This window comes from Pangasianodon hypophthalmus, chromosome 17 (assembly GCF_027358585.1).
Source record: "Pangasianodon hypophthalmus isolate fPanHyp1 chromosome 17, fPanHyp1.pri, whole genome shotgun sequence".
In the NCBI taxonomy this organism is placed as follows: Eukaryota; Metazoa; Chordata; class Actinopteri; order Siluriformes; family Pangasiidae; genus Pangasianodon; species Pangasianodon hypophthalmus.
In genome coordinates, this window is record NC_069726.1 from 9,830,175 (window position 1) to 9,857,334 (window position 27,160).

The 27,160-nt window shown below is 38.6% G+C and overlaps 3 protein-coding genes across 4 annotated transcripts; 1 reads left to right on the forward strand and 2 right to left on the reverse strand.

The window, feature by feature from the left end:
• Window positions 1-50: 50 nt before the first annotated feature.
• Window positions 51-10,370, forward strand: smad9 (SMAD family member 9). Of its 2 annotated transcripts, none has more exons than XM_026941958.3 (7): window positions 51-318; window positions 1,333-1,938; window positions 5,593-5,847; window positions 6,113-6,220; window positions 6,363-6,584; window positions 7,849-8,105; window positions 9,816-10,370. In XM_026941958.3, the coding sequence occupies exons 2-7, from the start codon at window positions 1,527-1,529 to the stop codon at window positions 9,957-9,959; spliced, it is 1,398 nt and encodes a 465-aa protein (XP_026797759.1). In that variant the 5' UTR covers window positions 51-318; window positions 1,333-1,526; the 3' UTR covers window positions 9,960-10,370. The 2 variants fall into 2 exon arrangements, with proteins under 2 accessions (XP_026797759.1, XP_026797758.1); XM_026941957.3 differs by having other exon boundaries at window positions 65-318; window positions 6,110-6,220.
• Window positions 10,371-10,469: 99 nt separating this feature from the next.
• On the reverse strand, window positions 10,470-15,006 carry rfxap (regulatory factor X-associated protein). The gene is made up of 3 exons (XM_026941959.3): window positions 14,361-15,006; window positions 12,569-12,679; window positions 10,470-11,125 (listed from the first exon to the last, which is right to left on the reverse strand). The coding sequence occupies exons 1-3, from the start codon at window positions 14,736-14,738 to the stop codon at window positions 11,024-11,026; spliced, it is 591 nt and encodes a 196-aa protein (XP_026797760.1). The 5' UTR covers window positions 14,739-15,006; the 3' UTR covers window positions 10,470-11,023.
• A 324-nt stretch (window positions 15,007-15,330) lies between these two features.
• On the reverse strand, window positions 15,331-23,721 carry LOC113543632 (serine-rich and transmembrane domain-containing protein 1). Its single transcript, XM_034312749.2, has 3 exons — window positions 23,527-23,721; window positions 23,111-23,221; window positions 15,331-18,784 (listed from the first exon to the last, which is right to left on the reverse strand). Exons 2-3 carry the CDS (start codon window positions 23,184-23,186, stop codon window positions 18,438-18,440), a joined length of 423 nt encoding a protein of 140 aa, XP_034168640.2. The 5' UTR covers window positions 23,187-23,221; window positions 23,527-23,721; the 3' UTR covers window positions 15,331-18,437.
• Between the last annotated feature and the right edge of the window lie 3,439 nt (window positions 23,722-27,160).

Here is a 27,160-nt window from a genome sequence, read left to right on the forward strand (position 1 = left end):
TTTACTTCAGTCTCTATATTATAATTTTTATGTTTTTTTTTTTAAGTTTAGTTCACTTCAGTGTGCTGTGTGCTGAGCGCGCGCGTTCTCCGCCGCGCGCTGGGAAAAGTTCCGGCGGCGCGGATGAATCCGGCACGCAGGCACTGCGGCTCCAGCCTGGCTGACGCCGGGATGTGCAGCCGGAGCCGCGGCTCCATCCAGACACACGCGCTACACCTCCAGTCTTACACACACACACACACACACACAGTCTGGCTGAGGCGGCCATAGCGGGAATAGGCTGCAGCGCTCGGAAGTTCAACAACGAACTAAAAACAGGTAAGAAATGACCTTTATATAGACTTCTTTCACTGTTATTGTGATTTGAACTGAATAATAAGTCTACTGGGCAAAAGGAGCAAATTAAATGGTGTTAGTTAGTGGAATAGGGACGACAAGTGTGTCCATGTGCTATGGAACAGCACTGTCTATAAACACTATATATTTATATACCTCTGTAGGTGTGATACACAGATACACTGGCGGCACTCAGCTTTTAATTCTTAAGCTATCATTTTCCTCTGACATGAACCCAACTTTTAACTTGTTCTTTAAATGAGAGTGAAAGGACAGGGGTGTGTGTGTGTGTGTGTGAGAGAGAGAGAGAGAGAGAGAGAGAGGAATGTGCAGCACAGTGGCAGTGATGATGAGGCTGAGGATGATGATGATGATGGTGAGGTGATGAAGAGTATCTGAGCTCTCAGACTGGCAGACGCCGCTTTCACAACCACACACTGCCCCAGACAGCAGAGAGCCAACCGTGCACTCACTACACTTCATTAGTTGTTTACTCTTTTCTTCTCTTCTTCTTTGCCCTTTCACATTCTCTCTTTCTGCATTTATTGCCTATGTTTATTTAGTGAAGCACGGTTAGTTGCTGTACAATATCATTCATCATATCATTCATACATCATCAGGGAGATAACTTCAGGAGCTCTTCACTTTTACCTTCACAAAATTATAATCACATCATTTTGTATTTGTTGTGGTACATTTCTGAGGGTCAGTTCAGGTTTGGTATATGGCAGAAGATTGAAGAATGGGTGTGTAACAGTCAGAAGTTGTCACCTGTTGACAGCAGCAGTAGTAGCTGAGCAGTGCTTGTTCCAGACACAGCTACTGGCAGACTAATGAGGAGGGGAGAATATTCTTCCAGAGAGATTCTTTCTTCTGCATTCTTGTGCAATTCTCTGAACAGTTATTCTCTGGACAAACAGTGCCCAAAGCATTTCCATTTTTACAAGTGCTTGCAGTTTTAACTTGTCCTCTTACATGAATAATTTTTTTTTTCAGTCAGTACAAGGACAAACCCAGATCTTTGGCTTCTCCAAGTAAACATCCCCATCACAGGGGATTCACCCTCAACTTCCACTGGATTTCGGATGAGAGAAAACAAACTGAGGCCCTGAACTTTTCCCTCTTCAGTGGCACTAATTACAGCCCATCCTTCCCTAATACCCTCAAAAGCTTTGCTGCACTTCGTGCCAATGCACTCCACTACATCCATCACATCACTGTTTTCCTTTACAAGTCCAGCCGTGAAGCGACTGTTGGGCTGGAAGCAAGGTGATGAGGAGGAGAAATGGGCAGAGAAGGCTGTGGACTCACTAGTGAAGAAGCTGAAGAAAAAGAAAGGGGCAATGGAGGAGCTGGAGAAGGCACTGAGCTGTCCAGGTCAGCCGAGCAAGTGCGTGACCATCCCGCGCTCACTGGATGGACGGCTGCAGGTGTCGCATCGGAAAGGCCTGCCGCATGTCATCTACTGCCGTGTGTGGCGCTGGCCTGATCTACAGTCGCACCATGAGCTTAAGGCGCTGGACTGCTGTGAATTTCCATTCGGCTCCAAACAAAAAGACATCTGTGTCAATCCCTACCACTACCGCCGTGTGGAGACACCAGGTACCTGCGTTCTTGTAGCATATCTGTGCTCTCCGTTCATGAAGGAAATAAAGGAAGGGGTTTTTAAATTATTTCATTTATGTAAATCTAGCAAAGCACATCGGGGGCAGGTCTTCAACTGTGTTGAATTGCAGTAAATAGAAATAAATAAATTACACAATATAAAACCATCAACAGTTAAAAAAACCACCTTGGGTTATAATCAAATACTGAAGTATCCGGTTCCAGAATCCTCTGAAGTTTATTCCAAAGCAAACATGGACTACATGGCAAAAATGTCATATCGCAATACTTGATATTTTCATATATATATATATATATATATATATATATATATATATATATATATATATATGCCACATTTAAAACAAGTGAAAGAATTTTGATGATACTTAATAACTACATTTATCATTTTATCATTTAACATTTTATCAATTAACATAGAAAAGAAGATAAAAATTATATATTTAGTACAAAAATATATAGTGTCCAATCAGCAGCTGGAGTCATATATCCACAATATTTAGGAAAAATGCACTGTGACATAATTGATCACAGTGTTGACACTGCATAAGAATGCCATCTGCCTGAGGTCAGAATAAATCTGAGTAATAAAATGCCCTTACCAGTGAAATAAGTTGTCTGTCATGTCATCAACATTTTTGTCTACAAGGATTCAAGGAGTACCACATTTTTGGTTACATGGAGAAAATATGCTCTGCCACATTGAGACTAGACATGTCAGTACAATTGGAAATCCATATATATTTCCTTAAGATTTAAGTAATTTACGTAATAAAAAAAGTAAATAAGATTTAAAAAAAAAAAAAAAGGTTTAAGACAGTAAAACTGCAACACATGGTATTCCCTTTAGCCAGGAACACTTGTCAAGCACACATATGTATGTATATACTGTATGTATATATGTACACTATATGGCCAAAAGTTTGTGGACACCTTACAATCACAGCCATATGTGGGTCCTCTTCAAAAAGTTGGAAGCACACAATTGTACAGATTGTCTTTGTATGCTATAGCATTACAGTTTCCCTTCACTGGAACTAAGGGGCCCAAACATGTTCCATCACAAAGAGAGGTGAAGTCATGGTTTGCCAAGGTTGGAGTGGAAGAACTTGAGTGGCCTGCAAAGAGCCCTGACCTCAAGCCCACTGAACACACAGGGGGTTTAATTGAAACACCAGCTACATGCCAGGCTTCATCACCTGACATCAGTCCCAGACTTCACTAACACTCTTGTGGCTGAATGGACACAAACATTCCAAAATCTAGTGGAAAGCCTTTCTGGAGTAGTGGAGGCTGATATAACAGCAAATGGGCATATTAATACTCATGGTTTTGAAATGGGATCCACATACTTTTGGCCATATAATGTATGTATGTATACGGACATAAAATAAGTAAGGAATTAAATAGGATAGAGTGTGCTGTTATAGGAAACTAATCAAAGAGGGGAAGTATGATTGCATTATCACCCCAAAGTTAATTATTTTTCAGTAACAGCCTGTCCCCAAGTGTTTATTTCTCATATACCACACCCAACAATTACTTTTTTAAGAATGACATGGTTTATTTGTTTATGTCATGGTTTATTTGTTTACAGTTACATTTGTGGAACACTGCAAAAGAAGATACAATGGATATAAAAAGTCTACACACCCCTGTTAATGGCAGCTTTCTGTGAAGTAAAAGAATGACACTAAGATAAATCATGTGTCTCACCTTTAATGTGCAGTTGCAAAGTACACAATTAAAGTGAAACATGATCAGAAACTTTATAGGGAATTTTCATTTTGATTTATCTATCAAAATGTGATGTGCACAGCCTGCTTCAGGTCACTCCACAGATTTTTAGTTGGATTCAGGTCTGGGCTCTGGCTAGGCCATTCAGAAACATTGATCTTCTTTTGGTTAAGCCAATCCTTTGTTGATTTGGATGTATGATTTGGGTTGTTCTCATGCTGAAAGATGAAATTCCTTTTCATCCTCAGCTTTCCAACAGACACCTGAAAGTTTTGCACTAAAATCGACTGGTATTTGTAACTATTCATGATACCCTCTGCCTTGATAAAACCCGCAGTTCTAGCTGAAGAAAAACAGCCCTAAAGCATGATGCTGCCACCACCATGCTTCACCGTGGGCATAGTGTTCTTTTGGTGATGTGTTTTTATTTTGCACCAAACATACCTTTTGGAATTATGGAATTATTATACATTTTGGAATTGATCTCATCAGACAATAACACACTTTGCCACGTGGTTTGGGATGATTTAGTTGGGCTTGGATGTTTTTTGTGAGGAAGGGCTTCCGTCTAGCCATCCCATAGCCCAGGCATGTGAAAAATATGATAGATTGTTGTCCCATGCAGAGAGTAATCAGTATTCCTGGGGCTCCTTTAATGTTGTCGTTGGTCTTTTGGCAGCCTCCCTGGTAAGTTTTTGTCTTGTCCTTTTGTAAATTTTGGAGGAACTTCTTGTTGTAGGTGATGTCACTGTGGTGCTCCATTTTCTCCACTTGTTGACGATGACCTTCACAGTGTTCCATGGGACATTTAATATTTTGGAAATTATTTTATACCCCTCTCCTGATCGATTCCTTTTGACAGTTAGACCCTGTACAGGCTTTGTCAGCTCTTTGTGGACCATGGTTTCAGAAGTCAGATGAAACCAAGATGATGTCAAGAAACTCCTACAGAAACAGCTGGTCCTTATTTGGGGTTAATCAGAATAAATTCATTGACGACAGCTGTATGATAATTAGTTTTGAACATGAGATTGAATGTGAATGTTTCATTCTGAGCACAGTCACATGCCCCATTATAAAAGGGTGTGCCCACTTATGCAACAAGGTTGTAACTTATTATTTTTCCAATGTTTTCCTAAAACATTTTTCCAGTGTTTTCTTAAAATGTTTCTGATTGTTTTTCACTTAATTTTTATACGTTGTAATTTCCCATTGAGGATGGGAAAAGTTCTGACATGATTTATCTTGGTTTCATTTTTTTCATCATTTGCCATTTTAACAGGCGTGTGTAGACTTCTTATATCCACTGTAGTTCTTGTTATCATGTACATTATAACAGCTATAAACCGTCATACCCTCAACAGCCTCTCTTTTTCTTGAGTTGATAGGACAAAAATGGATCTTGTTATGTTACTGAGGAACAGCAAATTCCTGCCTCCTATCCTGTCTCAGAAATCTTAATGTTGTGGCTTTACCTCTGACTGTTACAAAGCGCTGACACTGGAGACTCCTTTCAAAAATCCTAAATAAACGTCTCCTCACAGAAAACTTCAGCATATCAATGATTACATTTTAAAATCTATTTTTGTCTCCCATACAAGTCCCTGTCTAAGTTGTTACTGTGGAAACTATAACATATTAGAACAAGTGCATTAATATAAACCTTATCTTGCAGCCAAACTGTGTGATCCATGCTGTTATAGAAAATTATTCAACACCTTCTAACCAATCAGAATCAAGCTATGGTATAGTAAAATAATGTAACAATATGTTTTTTATAAAGTAATGTTAACATGCAGGTTTCCTAAAATCATGACTTTTTTATTCATTTATTATTTTCTTTCTCTCTCTCTCTCTCTCTCTCTCTCTCTCTCTCTCTCCTTTATTCTGCAGTGTTGCCTCCTGTCCTGGTACCTCGCCACAGTGAGTTCAACCCTCAGCACAGTCTGCTGGCCAAATTCCGCCATGCCTCCCTCCACAATGAGCCACTCATGCCCCAGAATGCCACTTTCCCAGACTCGTTTCCTCCACTGCCTTGCAGCTCATTCTCCTCCTCTCCATCCAGCTCTGTCCAGTCCCCGAGTGCACACAGCCACCCAAACTCCCCAAACAGTACTTCTGACCCTGCAAGTCCCTACCACATCACAGGTCTGTAGCTTACTCAGGATATATTAATAACCATCAAACATTTTTTTAAATGGGACATAAGCTATGTGTGTCTGTTATGCAAATGTGGAAAATGTATATTTGATATACACATTAATTCCATATAAATATGTTCATTTGTTGCCATGTTTTATTTACTATTACTTTTATTATTACAAATTATACAGTGATTTCACTGTTTGTCTTTCTGTACAAAAATAAAGAATAACAAAAATAAAGCTTATCATTTTTACCGCTTAAATAGCAGAGACCCCACCACCACCCTACAGCATGATGGAAACCAGCCCTCCACAGGACGTGAAGCCAGGAGAGTCGTCCAACACGACTAAACTCACTCTGTCTGCTCCACACAGAGGTGCAAGACACATACAATGTCAATTTTAATGAACAAACAAATAACAGTTAACATACATGCTGTATATATGCTGTAGAATTTATCATTTTGCTGTTAGATAGTAAACTAGTTAGATGTGTTTTGTGTGTGTATGTTTGTGTAGACTTAAGGCCAGTGTGTTATGAGGAGCCGGAGCACTGGTGTTCTGTGGCTTACTATGAACTGAACAACCGAGTTGGAGAGACCTTCCATGCCTCATCGCGGAGCATTCTGGTGGACGGCTTCACGGATCCGTCTAACAACAAGACCCGGTTCTGCTTAGGGCTGCTGTCCAACGTCAACCGCAACTCCACCATCGAACACACCCGCCGGCACATAGGCAAAGGTGGTTTTATCCTCTATCTAACCTTCATTTTTTAAATTGTGGCAATTGTTTTTTTTAATGCCGTAATGAAATTATTAACCCAGTGCTGGGTCAGGATCAGGGTCAAGGTCAAGGTCATGCTTAGGGGACCAGTATGTGCAGTGTAACAGTTGCGGTATCACACAAAGGTATTATCACCAGCACAGAACCTCGGCAGTCACTGAGCTTCCCCTGTGCCGATAATTATGGCTTAGTAATTGTAATTTCTGCTGATTTAAGATTGGAAGGTTTTTGAACACAGGTGAATGTGACACAGTTTTGTGCTTTGACAAGGCTCATGATAATGATGTTCTGTAATATCGTTCTGTAATAATGTTCTGTAACTCAGTAAAAAAAAAAAAAAAACATGCCTTCAGCGTTCATGTGACACACTGACATTGTGAAAGGGAAAGTCCCAAATTTTGGCATTTCTCATTCTGACTGATCATGCTAACTTGGTAAGTCCCAAAAACAGAGAAAATGTAAATCTAGCTGTGTTATGCAACATTAGCACACACGCACGAGCACGCACGCACACACACACAGACTAGCTGGATGCCTGCCAATTGTGTGTGTCCTTTCTGCAGCTACACTGTGAGAGAGAGATAAACCAGAGCAAGATGGTTGAAAAATGGAGGGTATTAAGGTTTCTGCTTGGCCTGTGATGAAACAGTTTCTAAGTATCGAGTTGAGAGAGTACAGGAATCCCACAGCTTTACAGTCTCATTTCAGCCTGGTTTCAGAATTAGAAATCATGTTTTTCCACTTTTAAATTTTTCTTAATTCTTGCTGTTAATGTTTTTTCTCTTTAAACTTTGTGGCCATGGCTGAAACCCACAGCATTTTAATGTGTCTTTTTGTACACAGTTAAACCATTAGGACTAATGATGAGATATTATAGTGGGCTGTGACTTGAGTCTCTCATTTTTACCTTGTGTTTAAACTTATGGTTTGGTTATTATCTGAAATTACATTAGGCATATTAAATTGGGAAAATATTACTGATTATTAAATTGGAGTTTCCAATGCATAACAGTTAGCATTGTCCATTGACCTTCTTCAGTGTTCTAATTTGAAGTGAATCAGAATAAATCAGATCAAACCTGCCTGTCTCAGTTTAAATCTGGCTAGAAATATGTCTTATTACAGAGATAAATCAGAACGTTCTGGCTACTGGATGACAGATTTGTCTAATTAATAAGTATTTTTTTTTATATTCAGACTGAACCTTGTATAATGTTCGCAGGTGTGCACCTGTATTATGTAGGGGGTGAGGTGTACGCTGAGTGCCTGAGTGACAGCAGCATTTTCGTACAAAGCCGCAACTGCAACTACCAGCATGGCTTCCATGCCACCACTGTGTGCAAAATCCCCAGCGGCTGCAGCCTCAAGATCTTCAACAACCAGTTGTTCGCCCAGCTGCTGTCCCAGTCAGTCAACCACGGCTTTGAGGTGGTGTACGAGCTCACCAAGATGTGCACCATCAGGATGAGCTTTGTCAAGGTAATGGGATATAGTTTTCACACAGATACAGACTAGGGGTTGCATAGACTAGTTGACTAATAGATTCACTAGTCAGTGCTGTGGGGTAAAAAAAAACAGTAGCAAGGCAGATGGTAAAGAAAGCAGACTAAATATACTTTATCATTCTGAAAATATTTTAGACTAGATGAAACCTAGCTGAGCCTCGTCCAAGGCTCATGTCATTGCATTTTAAGAACATGTCCTTAAATAGTTTAATGTGATACACAGGTTTATTATATTGCACATTTAGTGCACTGATTTATTTATTCTTCCTCTTTAACAACGTAGCCTGAAAAGCACTGGAAATGTAATTTTTAGCCCGTGCATAGCTGTCAAAAGACGAGCGGTTGGATGTCTTTGCTCTTGGTGATGTCCTGAATTAGTATACATTTTTTGTAATTACTTTCTTAAATTACAATAAAAATGAAGTCACCTTAAATATATATTTGAATTTGTTGAACATGCATGAACTTACAGACACCCATGATTGGCTAGTGTCACTGCGATTGATAGGGGAGAGAGAGTATTCCACCTCTCCTAACCAGAGAACATTTTTGCTCTTGTAGACTCCAGGATGGTTGTGGCATCACCAGGCTTCAAGCTCGCCATCTCTGGCCGATAGGGTGATCGCTTATCTGTTGTGCCACTGGGGAGCCATTTATATCTTTTTCTTAAATGACCAAAATCCCATGCCTGTCCACTACTTGCCCGTTGTATAGAGTTTATAACTTCTTAACTTTAGTGTTGCATTTTGAAATGAATAGCACACACCCAATACTATATTTACAGTGGCACTTACGATTAGATTATGGTGTTTATTTTGCAGATTATTCTGATTGCTGTTAAACAAGCAACTGAGATCAGTAATCAGTTCCCTAACCCACTTTTCATGTAAAATTAGTATGAATTTAAAAAAAAAAAAATTTTTGTTTGTCTCCTTCAGCCAATTTGACACATTAACATTTACACTACAAAAGTTATTTTGCCTCCATAACATTTATTTCTAAAAGTGTGATAAGAGTTTGGATCAACATGCGTCTCCAAAAGATTGTAGCTAGAGTTTTGATTCACAAACTAGGTTGTGATATTTTCTTGCAATATTAATAAAAGATATTAAACATTTATTATATAATTTGATCAATGTCAGTCTACGAATGTAATATGGGGTGGTTTATTATGTTCTGTTTCAATATCAGTTGTAGTTCAGCAGGTTATCCTGTAGTTATTGTTTTGAGGCTCTCTGCACAGCTCTGCTACAGAACGCTGTGTAGAAAATGAATGCACGTTCTTGCCATAAAGTCTAGTGTCTTAACCAGTGTCTGGTGTTAACCGTCTATATGGATATCAGGGGTGTAATAATATACTGCTATGGCACAATAGCACAGTAAAGAAATAGTCATGCCATTAACATTATGGTATATGAGTGTAGGCAATCATGATGATTCTTCATGTGGTCCATCCACTGAATTATACTACAGGAGCAAAAATAATTATTCTATTTCAGTAAATTTCACCCTCATACAAATACTAAATTGTTAGCAAATACCTTGATAAACTGACACTTTTTTTTTACTATTATCATACCATTCATTTTCATATTTTTTCCACCCCTAATAGATATAATAGGCTTTCTGATCACACTGTCATGGTTAGTATATACAGTATGCCACTATGCCTTTTCTCCCGCAGGGCTGGGGTGCAGAATACCACCGCCAGGATGTCACGAGCACCCCCTGCTGGATAGAGATCCACCTGCACGGACCTCTGCAATGGCTTGATAAAGTTCTGACCCAAATGGGTTCCCCACACAACCCTATCTCATCTGTGTCCTAACACTGATTATACACTCCATAACTCACAGACAGCCTGAGGATCAGCACCGGAGAAAGCAGTGTCCAAACCGCCATCTCAGTTTACACTACAGGTTCATGATTCCAGCAGGCTTTCACAGACTAAAAGACGACTTTTAAAGCATCTTGTGCATTTAATTGTTGAAGCAAGTATTACGACTGTTTCTGTTTAGTCTGATTTTTTTTTTTAATCTCGATCACTGTTCCATAATCTGATTTCTGTACAGTTCAGACAGCAACACAGTGACGGTAGATTAAGGAAAGAGAAAAGGCAAAGCATCAGTAGTAGCAATGTTAGCTTGATGTTTGTTTTGTGTTGGCAACATGACTACATTTTGAATCCTATTACCTGCTTGATTTTTCCTATTTTTTGAAATACAGAATTTCCCTCTCAGCCGTGTGGTCACTTGCTTGAGATTTAAAAAATATCACAAACAAAACAAACCTCATGCAAACACAAAACTGAAATCAAATCAACATGAAAGGACAGAAATGATCAATTATTCAAATGTATTTGAGATTGAGATTCCTAAAACCTCAGACAGGATTTCCAATAGTTTTAGTACCTATATAAAAAGAATGTGATACTTAGCTAATCACATACTTACAATAAGGATGCATGTACACTGGTTTAAATATACGCATTAATGATATCACAATAATTAAGTGGTTAAAACATGAATTTCTATGAACACACAAAGTCACTAGTGTTAAAGAATCACCTCTTGTGATACTGTGTAGCTGCGTTTACATGATTGTTTTAAAATGACAAATGCATCATGACTCATAAAATAACAGCATGTGATGAAGACCCAAGTGGTAGTTTAAAAATTATTTTATATACAGTAGAACTGCTACTAAAAATGATCAGACAGCTCGTCCAGGCTGTGATGAAATGTGTGACGTCACACCACAGTGGAGAAGGGTGGCGTTGCAGTGTAACATCAGCCCAAGTCCAAACCCTTCATGCTTTCTTAAGCTTAATAAACTCTTCCTAAAGTACTTGTAAGGTGTAAAATCCCAGTAAAATGTGAGTACACACAGTGCTCAGTAGCTTTGCTGGTCATGTCTTTGAGATTGTGTCTGCATGCTGAGGAGACGCTGCTGCTGCTGGAGAAAACTGATGACCTCTGGACTCCGCAAGAGAGACTGCAAAGGAAGAGTATAGTTTTTTATTTTGTTTGAAGTGGATAAAATGATTAATAATAATAATAATAATAATAATAATAATAATAATAATAATACCACCATAACAAAAAGCTCAATAAATACATTAATAAATTATTTCTGATGTATTATTGTTTTGGTACTTTTTTGTATATTCTATATTTAATTATTTATGTATTCCTTTGTCTATTATTTTCTCTATTTATCTATTCCATTATTTACATTTTTCTGTATTTTTACTGCCCAATTTATTCGCTTCTGTATTTATGTACACTCATTACCAGTTTATCAGTTAAACCTATGCGTAGCAACACTTTACACGTACGTTATAGTTCTGTGCAAAAGTCTTAGGCACATGCAAAGAAATGCTGTAGAGTAAAGATGTCTTCAAAAATAATGAAACTAAATGTTTCTACATTAAAAAATTACTATAAAGAGCAGTAAACAGTAATAAATGAAACAAAGTCAATATTTGTTGTGACGAGCCTTCGCTTAAAAAAAATATATATATATAGTAGTCTCAGGTACAATTAGTGCAGTTTTATAAGGAAATGAGCTGTAAGTGTTACTGAGCATCTTGCAGAAGCAGCCACAGTTCTTCTGGAGACTTTGACTGTCACACTTGCTTCTTATTTTTGCAGCAAAACCCAGCAGCCTTCATTCTGTTTTCTTGCCTGAAAAGTGTCTCTTACGTAATATGCTGCTTTCTTTACTGACATACAAACATTTTTGTGTAACATTTAATTTTGTGCTGGAAAACTAATGTTTGGAATTCTAAAATGTAAAAACTTTTTGTACTGACTCAATAATATAGAAGTCATAAAATACAAATCAAATTTTGTACTATAAAAATAGTGCCTAAGACTTTTGCACAGTACTGTATATATCCAAACCATTCAATGCGTCGTGGTGTTCAAATGTTTGTTTTCCCACTGAAACCCAGCGCACTGAGCCAGTCAGACTGCTACCTCTAACACTCTGATGGGTGTGTCCAGTAAAGTATACGAAAGACATCAGATGCTTTGTATCATGTGGGCCGAGTGTCTGGAGCTGAGACTAGGTGCTAAGAGCACGTGCTACATTTATATGAATATATCAATTATAACCAACATTGCTGCAGTTTTTCACCAAATGAAATATCACACTGCGAATGAGTGCACTGCATTGTGAAATGCAGTATCCCATGAGGATAGCTCTAGTCACACTTGGAAATATCTCCCAAGTATGGCCCAAGTACATCAGCTGGGTATTTTTGCCATAGTAAAAACTGAGTTGTAAAACTACTATTGCTTACTTTTCAAAACAGGGAAATATACAAGCCAACTATTGGGAATTTTTCCTCACAACTGTTGAGATCTTCCCAAATCCATGACCATCTATGTAACCTACAAATATGTTATATTATGTGGAGTATAAGGAACTCACCAGCCTCTTCTGGTTTAACACTTGCTCTATGAGTGAAGGTCTTGTAGGTCGCTCTCCAATAGTGCCGAGCCGCTGCTTTGTCACAGACACAGGCCTCTCCTCTGAGCCCTCCTACAATTCAATATAAATTCATTCATGCCATGAGATACTGGCACTTTATGTCTGACTATCTCAGAGTATCTTACCTTATCACTTTATATATTACTATACTAGGCTCAACCTGCCTAAAGGTCACTCGACTGCCTTTATATCATTATAGGTCAGCTGTTATAAGTCAGAAAGATCTAAAAGTTTAAGGTTGGATCTCCTTTTTCTAGAGCTGTTTGTGATGAGCCAGTGTTTAGCTGAAACCAGGTACAAAACTAATATAATGCACAGTTATGCTTTAACACTATGAAGCAAACAAACAGCCTTGAAAATGCCAGTGTATAATATAGGAACCGGTTTTGTACAAAGTTTTACTAGACCAGTACAGTAGCATTATATATACTTCACATATTCTGCATCACATTTTATCTGAGACCGTATCTCTGATAAAAAAAAAATTAAAAAGAGAAAAGACTATATTTCTATATCACTTTGTTTAAACACAAAAGGCTAAAACCTTTCGGAATACCTTTCTTCTTGTCTATTTTATTTTTTATTTGTATTTGTCTATTATGCCAAAACCTTGTGAGCTGCTAAACAGTCTTTCATTGTTCAAAACAATGACAATAAAATCTTTTCTATTCTAAGCGCTCTTCTTGTAACTCAACCTCAGGTGGCACAACAGAAAAGGGTTTGCTCTGTTGTCAGGAGATTATGAGGTCGACTGGGAGTCCGAAGGCACATAACTGAGTGGGAAGGATAACACTACTCTCTCTCATCATTAATAAAAGACAATCTGGGCATCTGTGTGCTCAAGCATACCCTGACCATCAATGGAAAGGAACCATCACTGACCAGATATTATTTTTTGATGTTGCACTGTGCCATAGTAGGAGCATTAGGAGCAGAATTGCCAGGGTTTTTAACCAAATTACTATCATTCATGCCAGTGTGAGAAACAGTTTGCCAACCAAAAATATCTAGTCTGGTCAGAAACGGAGTAGTGATAAAAGGCTAGATGATTAACACACACTCTGCATGGAGAAAACGAGCTATAGTCTCTTTTGTTCCACCTACAAGAGGGTCAGAAAGGTCACGTGTCTAATAAAGTGTTCAGTAAGTGTAGAGTGCTTAGTAACTCCAGTAACCTGATAGACGTGTAGCAGAGCCACACACTACAGTGCCTCTGCCATGTCGGTGTCACTGCTGTGATGTGAATGAACCACCGCCTTAATAACACACTTAACAACTGCTTAAGAAACAAAGTGTAACACACCACCAACACACTCAATAATCAGACATTTACTCTGAGATCTTTAATTAGTTTTGATCTCTCAATAATCTGACACTCAGAAGTAATAAAGAACAGATCTGTATGAGTAAAAGGACTGGGATTTGTTCTTCCTTTCTCAGATACATCATGGCCTGTAAAGACAGAAATATACACACTTATGGGGAATCTTATAGTCCTGAACACTTCACAAGGCCATTATGAAACTGAGAGTAGAATTTTTTGTTACTGTTGTTGATTGTGTGTTACACTGTGTGCTACACTGTGTGCAGTGTGTGTGACAGGATGAGCAGCTGGTGAACAGGAAGAGCTTCAGGCTGGTTAGAGGGCACTGGAGCAGAAAGGAGTGCACTCACTAGCTGTACACTCACTAGCGCCCTACAGTCTACAGTACCTACTCTACAGCATGCTTACTTCGGATTTCCCAGACGCCATGGCCTGGTCGCTCTTCTTCTTCTTGTACTTGTCCTTGTACATTTTGTTGCGGTGTTTTTTACACATCCACGGTTTCCTCTGCTTGGCGCCCAGAGCGCTGGTCTCGGAGCAGCCGTCATAAACGCAGCGCTTAGGCGCGCTCTCGTCGCACGGCTCGGCGGGGCTCGGCGCGCTCTCTCTCGGCTCGCCTGCGTCCAGCGCGTCGCTCTCCTCTTCCTCCTCCGGGTCGTCCATGTCAAACCCGGCGTCCGCCTCCGGAGGGGAACTGTTTCCACTCCTGCTTTTGCTCCCGCAGAGGGACAGCTGGCCTTCTTTACCAGCTGCGGCCTCACAGTTCCCGCTGTCCTTCTCACTCATGCTGCCTTATGATTTATAAATAACTTACAGACGGCGAGAAGCGGCACTCAGCCTCACAGCTAGCGGCTAGCATGAAGCTCTACAAGCTAACGGAACACAACACATCGTCTAATGTTTACTGAAAAACTCAGTTATTATATATCTATATATAAACAGATATATACAGATATATTTAAAAAAAAAATTCACAGAAAGAGGATTAAACAAGGACGTGTATAATCAGACTCGGTGCAGTTTACATGTATGAAGCTTGCAGCAACAACAGGCAAAAATGTTACTATTATTCCGGAAGTAGTTCGGATTTTGTCAAAATTAAAGTCACCAAAGAAACAATTATCTTTAATTGCGATATTAGCATACTGTACTACATCGTATTTAAATATTTGTACAAAAATTTACATACACGTCATGCACTATAATTTATGAAATATATTGACCATATAGATGAGTATTAAAAAAACATGATTAATATGGACACATATACAGTCTGAGAGGGTTAGTTCCTACTGACACCACATTTACAAATATATAAGTAAAAGTAAAAGGTACAATGGTAAAATATCCTTAATAACAACCTATACACATGTTTTAGAGTAATAACTTAAAAAAGAAGCCCTATCCAGTGGTGGCTGAATGGTTAAGGCTCTGGGTGACTGACTGGAAGGTTGGGGGTTCACTGTTAAGCTGCTGCTGTTGGGCGCTTAACCACATCTGCTCCAGGGGTGCTGTATTGATATGTATCATGGCTGACCCCAGCTTCCTAGCAAGCTGGAATATGTGGAAAAACTGCATTTCATTGGTTCTGCACAATGACAATAAAGTTGAATCAAATCTAATCTATCCACAGGAAACAGCCTGTTCCATCCCACTGTAACTGCACTTTACCTTGAAATACAGTCATTAAACTATTTCGATAACCCTATTATTCTTGGGTTAATATGTGAATCTGTTTCACATATAATACTTGAAAAAACCTTTTCCATGAGTCATTGATAATATGTTATGAAGCTATATGGTACTTTTGGTGACACAAAATGAACTCAACCCTGTTACATAAACACATTCATCCCAGTGAAATATTTGGAATATTCCACACGTGATACTGACTGATGAGGTCACTGTGAATGTCCAGTCCTCTAATCCAGATGACTAAATGAAATAATTCATTCAAAATAATCATTTGATGTAAATCATTAGACTGTCCTTAATGTCTTCATGCCATTAGCATGGGTGTTAGTTAGTCACACTTTGTGTAATTGCTAATTCTAAGATTTATAAACAAACCCACAACCCTGGTCCTTACAACCGTGTTACTCATTTAACAGCAAAGTGCTGAGATGAGTTCACACATTTCTGAATAGTCAAATGTTTTCTTAGATTCAATGTTCAAAAAGAATTTTGAAAAAGTTCATTTTTTAAGAATTACAATTTGCACCATAATTGCGGAATCACCTGAGAAACAATTACAACAAACCAGGAATTTTTTAGCCCAAAGATCTCAGTATCTCAATGAAAATCGAGTGGAATATATCAAGGACTCAAGTTAGTGTATAAATTCTATCTGTAATATATGTCTATATTAACAGTTTGTGCACTCAGGGACGAGTTATAGGTCATACACACATCTGTGTTAATAAAGAGTATTTGGCATATTTCACCCCATGTTACTGAAATACAGCCGTTTGTTTAAAAGGCAAGCCTTCTTTAAATGCTGCTCATTTCCCATAGAATATAGAGTGTATTTGCGACTATACTAAATATCTGCATAAAAGTATTGAGCAGCAGTCAGGGATAAGAGAAATTAGGTATCACAAACAGTTATATACTGCAGTCCACTTTGCTGAGATATAGTCCTGTAATGATTTAATAATAGCTACTCACAGGACATAAGGTACTCATGCCTTTACTAATCACTTTGTATCAAATGTGTTATGGAGCAGTCAGGTGCAAGATTCACCAGATATTTAACATGATACAGAGACAATACTCGAACAGTTTCATCCTCATTTTATTCAGGAAATATTGTTTGATGAAACTACTAAATTCCTATTCCATTTTGTAAAATCATGCACATTTACAGCTTACAGCAGGACATGGTTTGTGTTTCATGGGCCTCAGACTGAATTTCCTCAAATATTCATTACACTGTAGACAGTAAGAGACACACACAAGTCATGGGTTTCAGTGTTGCACATATTGTTCAACTTTAATGTGATTTTTCCCTGCATAGACCCCATCAAACTCCTAATAATCTGTGTACCATCTTCCTCTTAGAAGGTTTAATGTTATTCCTGTTAGTAAGGTCTCTTCGCATAGTGTTGCTAGAAAAGCTCCTTTTTAAAACAATTTCTTTTTAGAAATAGTAACGTAGAAAAAAGGCACTATAAATGAAAGTGTAAACAAATAGGTGTTTATGGCGCACTTTATAATTACTTGTGTAAGTCTTATAAGTGTATATAATTGTTAAAAGTCTATAATAATCATATATTTTCAAAGATTCCTTAAACTCATACCATTGCCATGCAGTGGATCTCGCGAGTGTCTTCTAGCTTTGGCTTACAGTTTTCAGGCCCAGAAATAGGCTCCACCCTGCTGGAACATAGCTGCTTAGCTCCACCCCTTTCCCTAAAGGCAAACTCAGTAAGCTGGTTGAACTCAGATCTGGTGTGCTAGAGGCAATCTGGAGTACTGGACTCTTAATTTTCTTTTATCTATTCGTTCATCCACTTTACCCTAGTCAGGCTTGTGGGTGGTCTGGAGGCTATCCTGGGAGCACGGGATAGCCTCTACATAGGTTCTCCATTAGAGTTAAGATTACTACTATACACCCTGGATCATACTCTTAATTCTCAGTTTCTTCTATAAAAAGAGTGGCTATAACTAACACTTAAATGTCTTATTATATGATGATTTTCCGTATACTTCATTAAAAATATATATTTTAAATTCTTAAATCACCTACATTTATTCAGTTGACAATTAGCTACAGTTGAAACCTTTTTTTATTTTCATTTTTTTATAAGTCATCATTATCACACACACATTGCCAACACTAGGTGTGAGTTTACAATACCAGTCACAAGTCTGGACACACTAGATTGAATATTTCTTTATCTTAAAGACCTTTTAATAAAGGTTTATGGTTGAAATTTGTTTCTAAGACAAATGTAAATAGTGAAGTCAATATATATGTTTCTGAATATCTGGGAAATTTAAGAAAAGCCTCCTGGGTGAAGCTCCTCATAAAGCTGACTGAGAAGATACTAAGAGTGACTACTCTTAATAATTTAAAATATAAAATAGTTTTGATTTATTTAACTTTTCTTAGTCAATGCATAATACTCTGTCTTATTTCAAATGTTATTTCATAGTCTTGATTATTATTCTGAAACAGTAAAAAGTAGTGTAAATAGTGTAAATAATTATTAATGGGCGTATTGTATTTTGGAAAAAACAAAACACTTCCAAATGCGAGAGCTTAGAGGGATATTACATATAGTTAAGGGTGAGGCATTTTATCTTCCCCAGGAATATCGATCCTTAACCTTTTTGTTTTTGTAGCCCCATTGTTTATTTTTATTTTTGTATTACTGTTATGAATATGTTTGCCTATGACTATAGCAATAAGTCATAAAAATGACTAATGATTCAGTAATGATTTAATGTTATAAAACATTTGCATTTATTATAATAATGTCACTAGCAGGACAATGATGACACTGTTGATCTCTGTGAAGACAGGCTGCAGATCTCCATGTTGGTGAATGAACTGCCTGCCTCGCTGCTGCACTCCGGATAGGACGAACTGGACGAGATGATGTTTTTCAGCCTGTGCAGGGTGATAACGAGGAGGGTGAGGAGGAAGAGCAGCAAGCTGAGGAAGATAGAAAGATAGACGTAGACACTTTCAGTGTGGCTGGACGAGACCGCAGCAGCTCCAGTGGAAAGAGTTGTTGGGTTGAAGCGCAGAAAGCTCTGTCCCTCCAGGTCTGTCCCATTCAGCTCCTCCACCTGGCCATCCATCCCAGACAGATGCTCACACAGGCCTGCAGAGGTCAAGGTCAGCACTTTATTCGTTAATTTTTGTCTATACATCCAATATAAACTATACTTGAGGGTGTTTTGTATTAAAACAATGTTATAGACCAGGGATCAGAGACTGCAGAGCCACTGAGGTAACATAGTAGTTAATTATTACACTGTGACCACAAGATACTTAGTTGGTAACCTCAATATATTATCTTGTGGCCTCAATATATTAATTTGTGGCCACACCTTAACCACTACGTCACCTCAGAGGTTCAGTCAGAAACACTATCTTAGGCCAAACCAAAAGATGACTTATGCAGAGAAGTTATGAAAGAGACAATGTGAAGCACACTGTATGTAGAGCAGAAAATGAATTAGGGATGTTTTGCAGTAACAGCTGAGCTGAATGAATATTTGAGTTACTGCATGCCACTTCCTTCTTTAATTGTGTTTAATTAAAAAAGCTGTTTAGAACAGGAATTCTCAACTTCAGTCTAGTAAAGCCACTGTCTTACACAGTTTTATATATTTTATAGACCTGTTCCAGCTCACTGAGGGCACGATAATGACTTCAGGGCCTGGTTCACGTGCAGGAGCAGGGGAGTCTTAAAGCTGACCAGGCCAGTGGATCTCCATGATTGGGATTGAGAACCCCTTTTCTAAACAGCTTTACGCTTTAATACAATTTAATACAGTGTCTGTAACTCCACAATGTCACCAATTAATTTCCTCTTCTTTTGTCTTTCCCATTGCAGTTTGAACACTATTATGTCTACAAATATTAATCAAAGATTATTTTAGGCCATTAGAGTTCTTACAACTCTGTCTATTTCATTCTTTATTAATATGTCTATAGCTGTTATTGTTGGGCAGGACAGATACGTACTCCAGATCTAGTTTGAAGAGGTCACTAATAGTGTTTAATTATGCTTTTTGTATCCTGGCAACATGCATATTTGTGTGATTATTAGCCAGTGAGTGATTTGGTGTGTCAGAGTGCTGGTGCATTAGAAGTCCTGGGTGACCACAAAGGGTCATCCCCCCCCCCCCCCCCCCCCCCCCCCCCCTTCCTTACACACACACACACACACACACACACAAACACACACACACACACACACACACACACAGAAGGCGAGAAGGTCACTTATTTATTTATTTATTTTTAACACTGTCCGTGAACGACTAGCACACTATGAATAATAGATTGTGAAGCACCTGAGTGGGGAAATGTCATGGCTTTCTGGGCTTTGTGAGAGAAATGTTGGGAGGGCTGAAAAAGATTGAATCTCAGAAACAAACACCTGAACAAAAAAGTGTTCAATCTCAGGATATGAAAAAAAAAAAATAATTACAAGGCATACGTTGATGATCATGATGAAACTGAATAATAAAAGGCCTATGGATGATTTATATTTGAAATGTTTCAAGACAGCAAAAGTTCTTCTTGCTTCAGACTAACAAAGTGACCAACTTTTTATGTCAATTATGTCTGAAATAGAGGTTTCAGTAGATACATTATATGGCCAAAAGTGTGTGGACATCTGACCATCACACCCATATGTGGGCCGTTCACAAACCGTTGCCACAAAGTTGGAAGCACACTATAGTAAAAGATGTCTTTGTATGCTGTAGCATTACAATTTTACCTTCACTGGAACTAAGGGGTGCAAACTTCTTCCAGCATGACAATGCCCCTGTGCACAAAGTGAGGTCCATGGTTTGCCAAGGTTGGAGTGGAAGAACTCAAGTGACCTGCACAGAGCCCTGACCTCAACCCCACTGAACACCTTTGGATTGGAACACTGACAGCACACCAGGCCTCTTCATCTGACATCACTGCCTGACCTCACTAATGCATTCGTGGCTGAATGAGCAAATCCCCACAGCCACACTCCAAAATTTAGTTGAATGCCTCCCCACAAGAGGTTATTATAACAGCTGATAAGCTGTTATAAGAGTTTTTAAGGCGCTGCAAAGCATTAAGGCAGAAGAATGATGTTCTCTGAGATTGCACATTTGACATCAGGGGTTCATTCTGCTGCTCTGAACCTGATTCCTTCATCATTACATTCATTAGCTAGCTCATGTGTGCCAGGAGCCGTGTGCTCTCCAGCATGAGAATTAGCAGCATCTTCTCTGTCTAATTGAATTGCACAATGGGTAGCTCAGAATGTCCACATGAAACAGACACATCTGGCTTTTAATGGAAAGACAGCTATTTGATCGTAATCTCTTTCACACACACACACACACACACACACACACACTTTTCAATAGGTTTTACGGCATAGATAGAATGACTGATGCAATCAAATAGAACAGGTTCAGCCTCCCACTGCTCATTCTTTCACCAGGTTGATTTTACATGTGGGCTTTTGCAAATTTGTTGACCTTTGGGCTGTTTGTTTTGGAGAATTGAACACACTGAATTGCAGATGCCACAGGAATTAATCCTGAGTCTTTTGACAATGTTGTTCACTTTTGTGACAAAAATTTGTATTTTGTCAATTATTTTAGTTCCTGGAACCTATAACCTTATAACACAAGTTTTTTTTTCTTTCACTTTTTCAGTTGGTAGAAATAAATAGCATCCATTCTTTCCACACTCCCTTATATGTAATTTGGAGGCAGGATTTATTTAAGTGACCCGGTTGCCGTTTGGCACCAGTCATTTTGTTTTGTAAGGCAGTCCCTGTTCTCTAGGGTGCTCCTTGCAAGCTTCTTCATCACAAAATCAATTGATTCCTCTCAAACATTGTGAACCCCTGAGGTTTTTTTCAATTTGTGAGTGAGAAGCAGGCTCAGCTTATCCCTGATGAAAACTAACTCCTGTTATTGCTTCTTTCCTTTCATTAAAAATTCTACTGATCATTTGTTCCCTTTTGGTTGGTGTCTTTTTTTTTTTTTTTTTAATAAACACAGATCTCCTGTTCAAACGTTAGTGGACTTTTTCTGTTACTCTATTTCTAATGTGACCATAAACCCTCTTGAAAAATCTGAACCCCACTGCTCTTGCTACACTGGGCTATTATTTGTGGAATACAGCTTGGCAACTCTGATCCAAATTTAACACTAAGCCTCAGGATCTGAACACCATTCTACAACTGGATCAGAGAAAAGTTACTGGCAGAGCTCAATGCTTGTAGATAAGCAGTAATATCTCTTCACATCATTTATCCATACAGGGGCCAGGCACAGCTCCAAATCCATTATAAAATATGCTGTCTGATCTCCAACACGGAGGTCAGACTTTTGACAGAGTGGTTTCAGTTCAATAATTAGTTTCTCAATGTCAAAAACACTAAAAAAGCTGGTCAGTGATTTCAGAAACCACACGTCCATTTACATCAGTCAGGATGTGGTGACCTGGGTCTGCAGCTTCACATTCCTGGACTCCCCATCACCAAGGGTTTTGATTGAACACAGCATGGCTGCGCTTTAATGAAAAGGGCTGACCAGCCTCTTTTTCTGCATGATGCAAACAGAGCTCCTTTATGTCTACAGGTGCATCATGAAGTCCTTGCAGACCGCATTACATCTTGATATGGCAACTGTGCTCACGCTGTTCTCCTTTTTCACATCTGACAGAAAGTACAGAGCTACCAGCACTGAGACTACAAAATCTAGAGTTTTAACCACTAAGCTGCTGAATAATTATTATCATTACAGTACCGTGCTTTTATGCACATTTCCCCATTTATCAGTCAGTTGTTACTTTAAAGAGGTTATAAAATGGAATTAAATATGCTTTTTTTTTCTGTAATGTAACATGCTAGGAGTAAACACAAAGGGAGGTAAAACTTGACACAGCAAGCTTAAAGTGGCAGTACATAACATTTGTGGATTTAAGGATTTGGAGACCTCTCTGGCAGGAATGTTATTGCAAGCAATTCACTGAAAAACATTTTGTAGCATCAGCATCCCACAGTGTGGATTAAAGGCTGATGGATGTGAGTGTCACTACACATTGAAGCCGTGCCTAACACTTGTGATGGTAAATGAGACAAATTCACACCAAATCTGATCTAGCAGTTATATTGGGTTATATTTGAAAGGCTTTCCATGACAACTCAGAGTAGCACGGCCAGACTGTGTTTAATTATACTACATTCATATCTGTTACTTATTCAATCTAAAATATTTTTCCCATCTGCTGGTGTATAATGAGGTAGTCGAAAATCTGATGTATAGAGATGTGAAAAGTTAATTGGATTTTAATGGAACATTGTGGAAAACAAGAGTTTTTGTTTTTAAAGACAAACTAATTGGGTAAAAAGTCTCAGTTTTGATTTCAGTTTTTGTCTCTGTGATGATGGCCAGACCGGTATAATAACACTTACTGTCCGCACTTCCTCTGGTCAGCTGCTGAATATTCTGATGGTGCTTTATATTGCTTTGTTGTAATAAGATACTCATAATAAGATACTGTAGTACTTAATGTTTGTCGGAGTCTGTGGAGGAAACAAAATGCAAGTCTTATTACACTGAATTTTGAAGAATAAAAGTACGGACCAAGGGCTACACTGAGCGAGAGAATGAGAGAGATGTACGCTGTTGCTCATTGTGTCTTGTTGCAATGCTCATGTCAGCTCCTGTTGACTAGTGGAGCAATCAAATTACTCCTAATATTCCCTGTTCATAAAAAACTGCCCTTGTAAGCAGCAGTAATGACTTTGTACATGCATCTGTGCAGCGCATAGATAGTTACATATGCAGGAATATTTCTGTATGGTGATAGAGAGTGATAGAGACTGACCTTTTGTTTAGCAGATGACAGTCGTGTCCTCTACTGCACACAGAAGTCCATTATCTTGGTGTCACTGCTCCAGTAGAGAATGATTCATATCCTGTGGGAATGAGAAACGCACACAGGAGACAGATGACACTCTAGGCTTTGTGGATATAGAGGAAGATCGCTCGGTTGCACCAATCCTCAGCTGTGAGCTGGATTCTGACTATCCAGCTGTTCTACTCTGAATTTCTCCCCTCCCTCTCTGCCTCATCTCTCCCTCTCCTGTTTTTTCCCCTCATACATTCATTTTCTGCTCATCAGCCATTCTGCTCCCTGGCTATTCAACTTGTAATGTTTAGTTGCTTATTTCTTTCACACACTGTCTTCTTCAGTCCAACTATCTTCCATTATGTCCCAATTTTCTTGAAAACAAAATTTTATTTTGCTATCAATACTTCTGATTAGAATTATTGCCTACATTTTATAATTTAAAAACCTTTTGAAAAACTCACAGTAGCCCTTTGGTGCTCTTGCTTATCATATGTGTGTTTGTGTGTGTATGTGTGTATTTGTGCATTGTATGCTGCCGTACTTAGTCCTTCATATCTGACTGCATTAATAGCTAACTGCAGACATCAGTGGACAGACCTCACTCTCAGTCCACTGATATTGTGCACCTTTCTTTATTTTTACAACATTTACAACATATTTTAAAACATGCTGTAATTAACACTGGTTGAGAGAACAAGCTGGTAAAGAACAGGCCTGTGCAAGTGTCAGACACTCTCCATGTCTCTGCTTTTATGAGGCACAATTTGCTTCTGTTTGCACTATTTGATTATAAAGTGAATTTATAAAGTGGTGAATTTAAAAATGGAATTATTTTACTTATTAACTGGCAAATGAATTAATTGAAAACACTGAAGTTTCTTCTTAAGTGAAGTAAAGATTAGCTTAAATTGCATTCTATTAACTTATTTGATCTCTATCACTGGCAGTCCTAGACTAATCTATCCGAATGATTGCATCATGTAATATCACACATTACAAGGTTTTGTTGGAGCAGTGCTTTGGTGGGATGCGGCTAATAGGGACCTTCACTATACTGCACCCTTTAACTTACATTTAGTGAGATTAATGGAAATTAGAAATTTGTTGTAAAACTCTTTGGCCTTCCATTTATTGTTCCTTCTGAAACCACACCCACAAATCACCTGCATATATGCTGTGTGTCATGCTTTCTGAATTACAGAGAACATGACTGATAGGCAAGTAGAGATGCCTCCTTGTTCTTATATTTTATTGACCGGAATGTGAGAAGAACTCTGTAAACTATTATAAAGTTTTCTGACTTAAAATGGCTGATTGCACATTTAAAGAAACGTTTATTATTTCAGAATTTTCCGTCACCTGGCGGAGTGCAGATGCAGCTGCTGGCTCACATATGGGCTTCATCGCAAATAAAAGAAGAGAGTGTGCATTTGAATGCTGCTGACATGCCCTGCCTCTGCCTCCTGGGAAGCCCTTTTCTTATTTTCAGACTTGTTTTCAACCCTGATCCCCCCCCCCCCCCCCCCATTCTCTGTGTTATACATGAACCCTGCAGTATAATAACACCTATAATGCCAGCAACATCACATACACAGTGTCTCAATGATAAGACCATTTACATAAATAGCAAAAGAGAACAACATGTCCTCAAGGCATATCTTCATATCTGCATCATTGATCTGTTCCAAGAGGAATGTAGCTAAATAGGCATCAAAATTCATCCCCTAGCGTCTTGTGATGTTAGCCATTTAGCACCTGTTAGCACTGGATTATGCCATGTTTGCTTTTCTGAGCAGTAAAGATGGGGTGGAGGTAAAGAGAGTATCTTTAACAAGACTGACAGGAAGGATATGTAAACACACCTTACATGTCCATCACAGAGCTCATCTTTCTGAACTTTTCTGCAGGCATGTGATGCACTTGATCACAATTATCATCATCAGTTGGATCACATTATTTCAATAATTAATTTGAATTGTAATCTCTGCATGTTTTAACGTCATTTGTAATAGGAAGACAATAAAAAACAAAAAATGAACTATAGCCCCATTAATGGATGTGCTTTTTTCTCCAAGTTTCTCTCACTGACTTTCACATGAATGCAGCATTTGAAGAGGCTTTGCCGCAGAAGATGGTATCATGTCAATCAAGATTATGAATTGCTTGTGGCGAGGAGTCGAGCTTGACACAGCGGAGCATGTTGGCAGAGTAACAGAACCTCCCCACCCCAGCCCACCCCTGCCTTTTCCACTGTGTTTCTCTGAAGCCCTCTTTTCTCTTCCTCCAGCTGCCATGTTTCTGCGCTGTTGCTCCCTGCATGGTAATCGGAAGCTTAGAGATCGCAGGATGTCTGTGGCAGTACAGGCACAATTACCTTCTCACAGTCGCCTGGCAGCACACTCAACAGCTGAATCTCAATTACACATTCCAATCATAAAACACTCAGACATATGCAGTTCTCTACAATATTTAGAGTGTAGACATAAGAAATCATGAAAATGGAAGTTTTCCCCAGGTGTCTGATAAGTAAGGAACATTCAAGAAGCACATTTCATCACATTAAATCACAGCCTGCACAACTGCAGAATAAATGTCCAGTGGAGCATACAACAGTTTCTCTGTAAAGAGAACTCTGGCTGACATCGCAAAAATGTTTTGCTAGCAAGTGTTAGATTTGAAAAGGTACAATTCAAAGCTTTCGAAAAGCTTTCTGCCTACACTGCTGACCAATCCCAGTACTTCAAGGTAATTGAATGGAAGGAACCCAGTTTCTACTGAGACCTTTCTATAAATTCTCTTACAAATATATGTAAATATATATGAAAGAGCATCATGCTTTATATTTCATTCTTCATATAACAAACACAAATAAATGAAAAAGAAGACATCTCAAGCTAAGCTATCCAATCATAATGTAGGACAAAGATAGCTTTTTAAACTAATCTCAGCAATCAAACAGCTGCTTGAACCCATCGTTTCTTTGCTCATTACAGCTTCCCATTTATGCCCCAATAATTCATACAAATAGTTTAATTAGTACATTAAGTGCTCAAATGCACGCAAGGGCCAGTTTCATATTACAATGATTACTTGTATCTGTATGTATTTAATGCTCAACTCAAACCTCCCAACAGAAAACTCTGGTAAGAAACTATAATAAGTTCAAAAACTTTTACTTTAGAAAAGAGTTGCACTTTATAATATTCTTTACAATGGGTTTTGTATGTGCCAGAGTGTTCAGGTCAGTGTTTGTGGTTCCTATCCTGGGAACACTGGATGCAAAACATGAACACACTGGACAAATGCCATTCAATCAAATTTACATATTCAACCTCTTTACTGGTCCGCTGAACAACTTTTGGATCCTTTCAGTTGTAATAGTTCACGTGTTTCCTCTGAAACTCATGAAGACAACCCAACAGGGCAGTGTAACACTCTCGGAGGAAATCTGCCCTCTTCCACATACGTGAGCTCACGATTGGTTAGTGTCACTGTGATTGACAGGTGAGCGAGAGTATTACATCCCTCCCACCCAGAGAGCATGGTCAATTTTGATTCCTTTGGCACCTGGCCTTGCATGGCTGTAACACTGTCAAGACTCCAACTG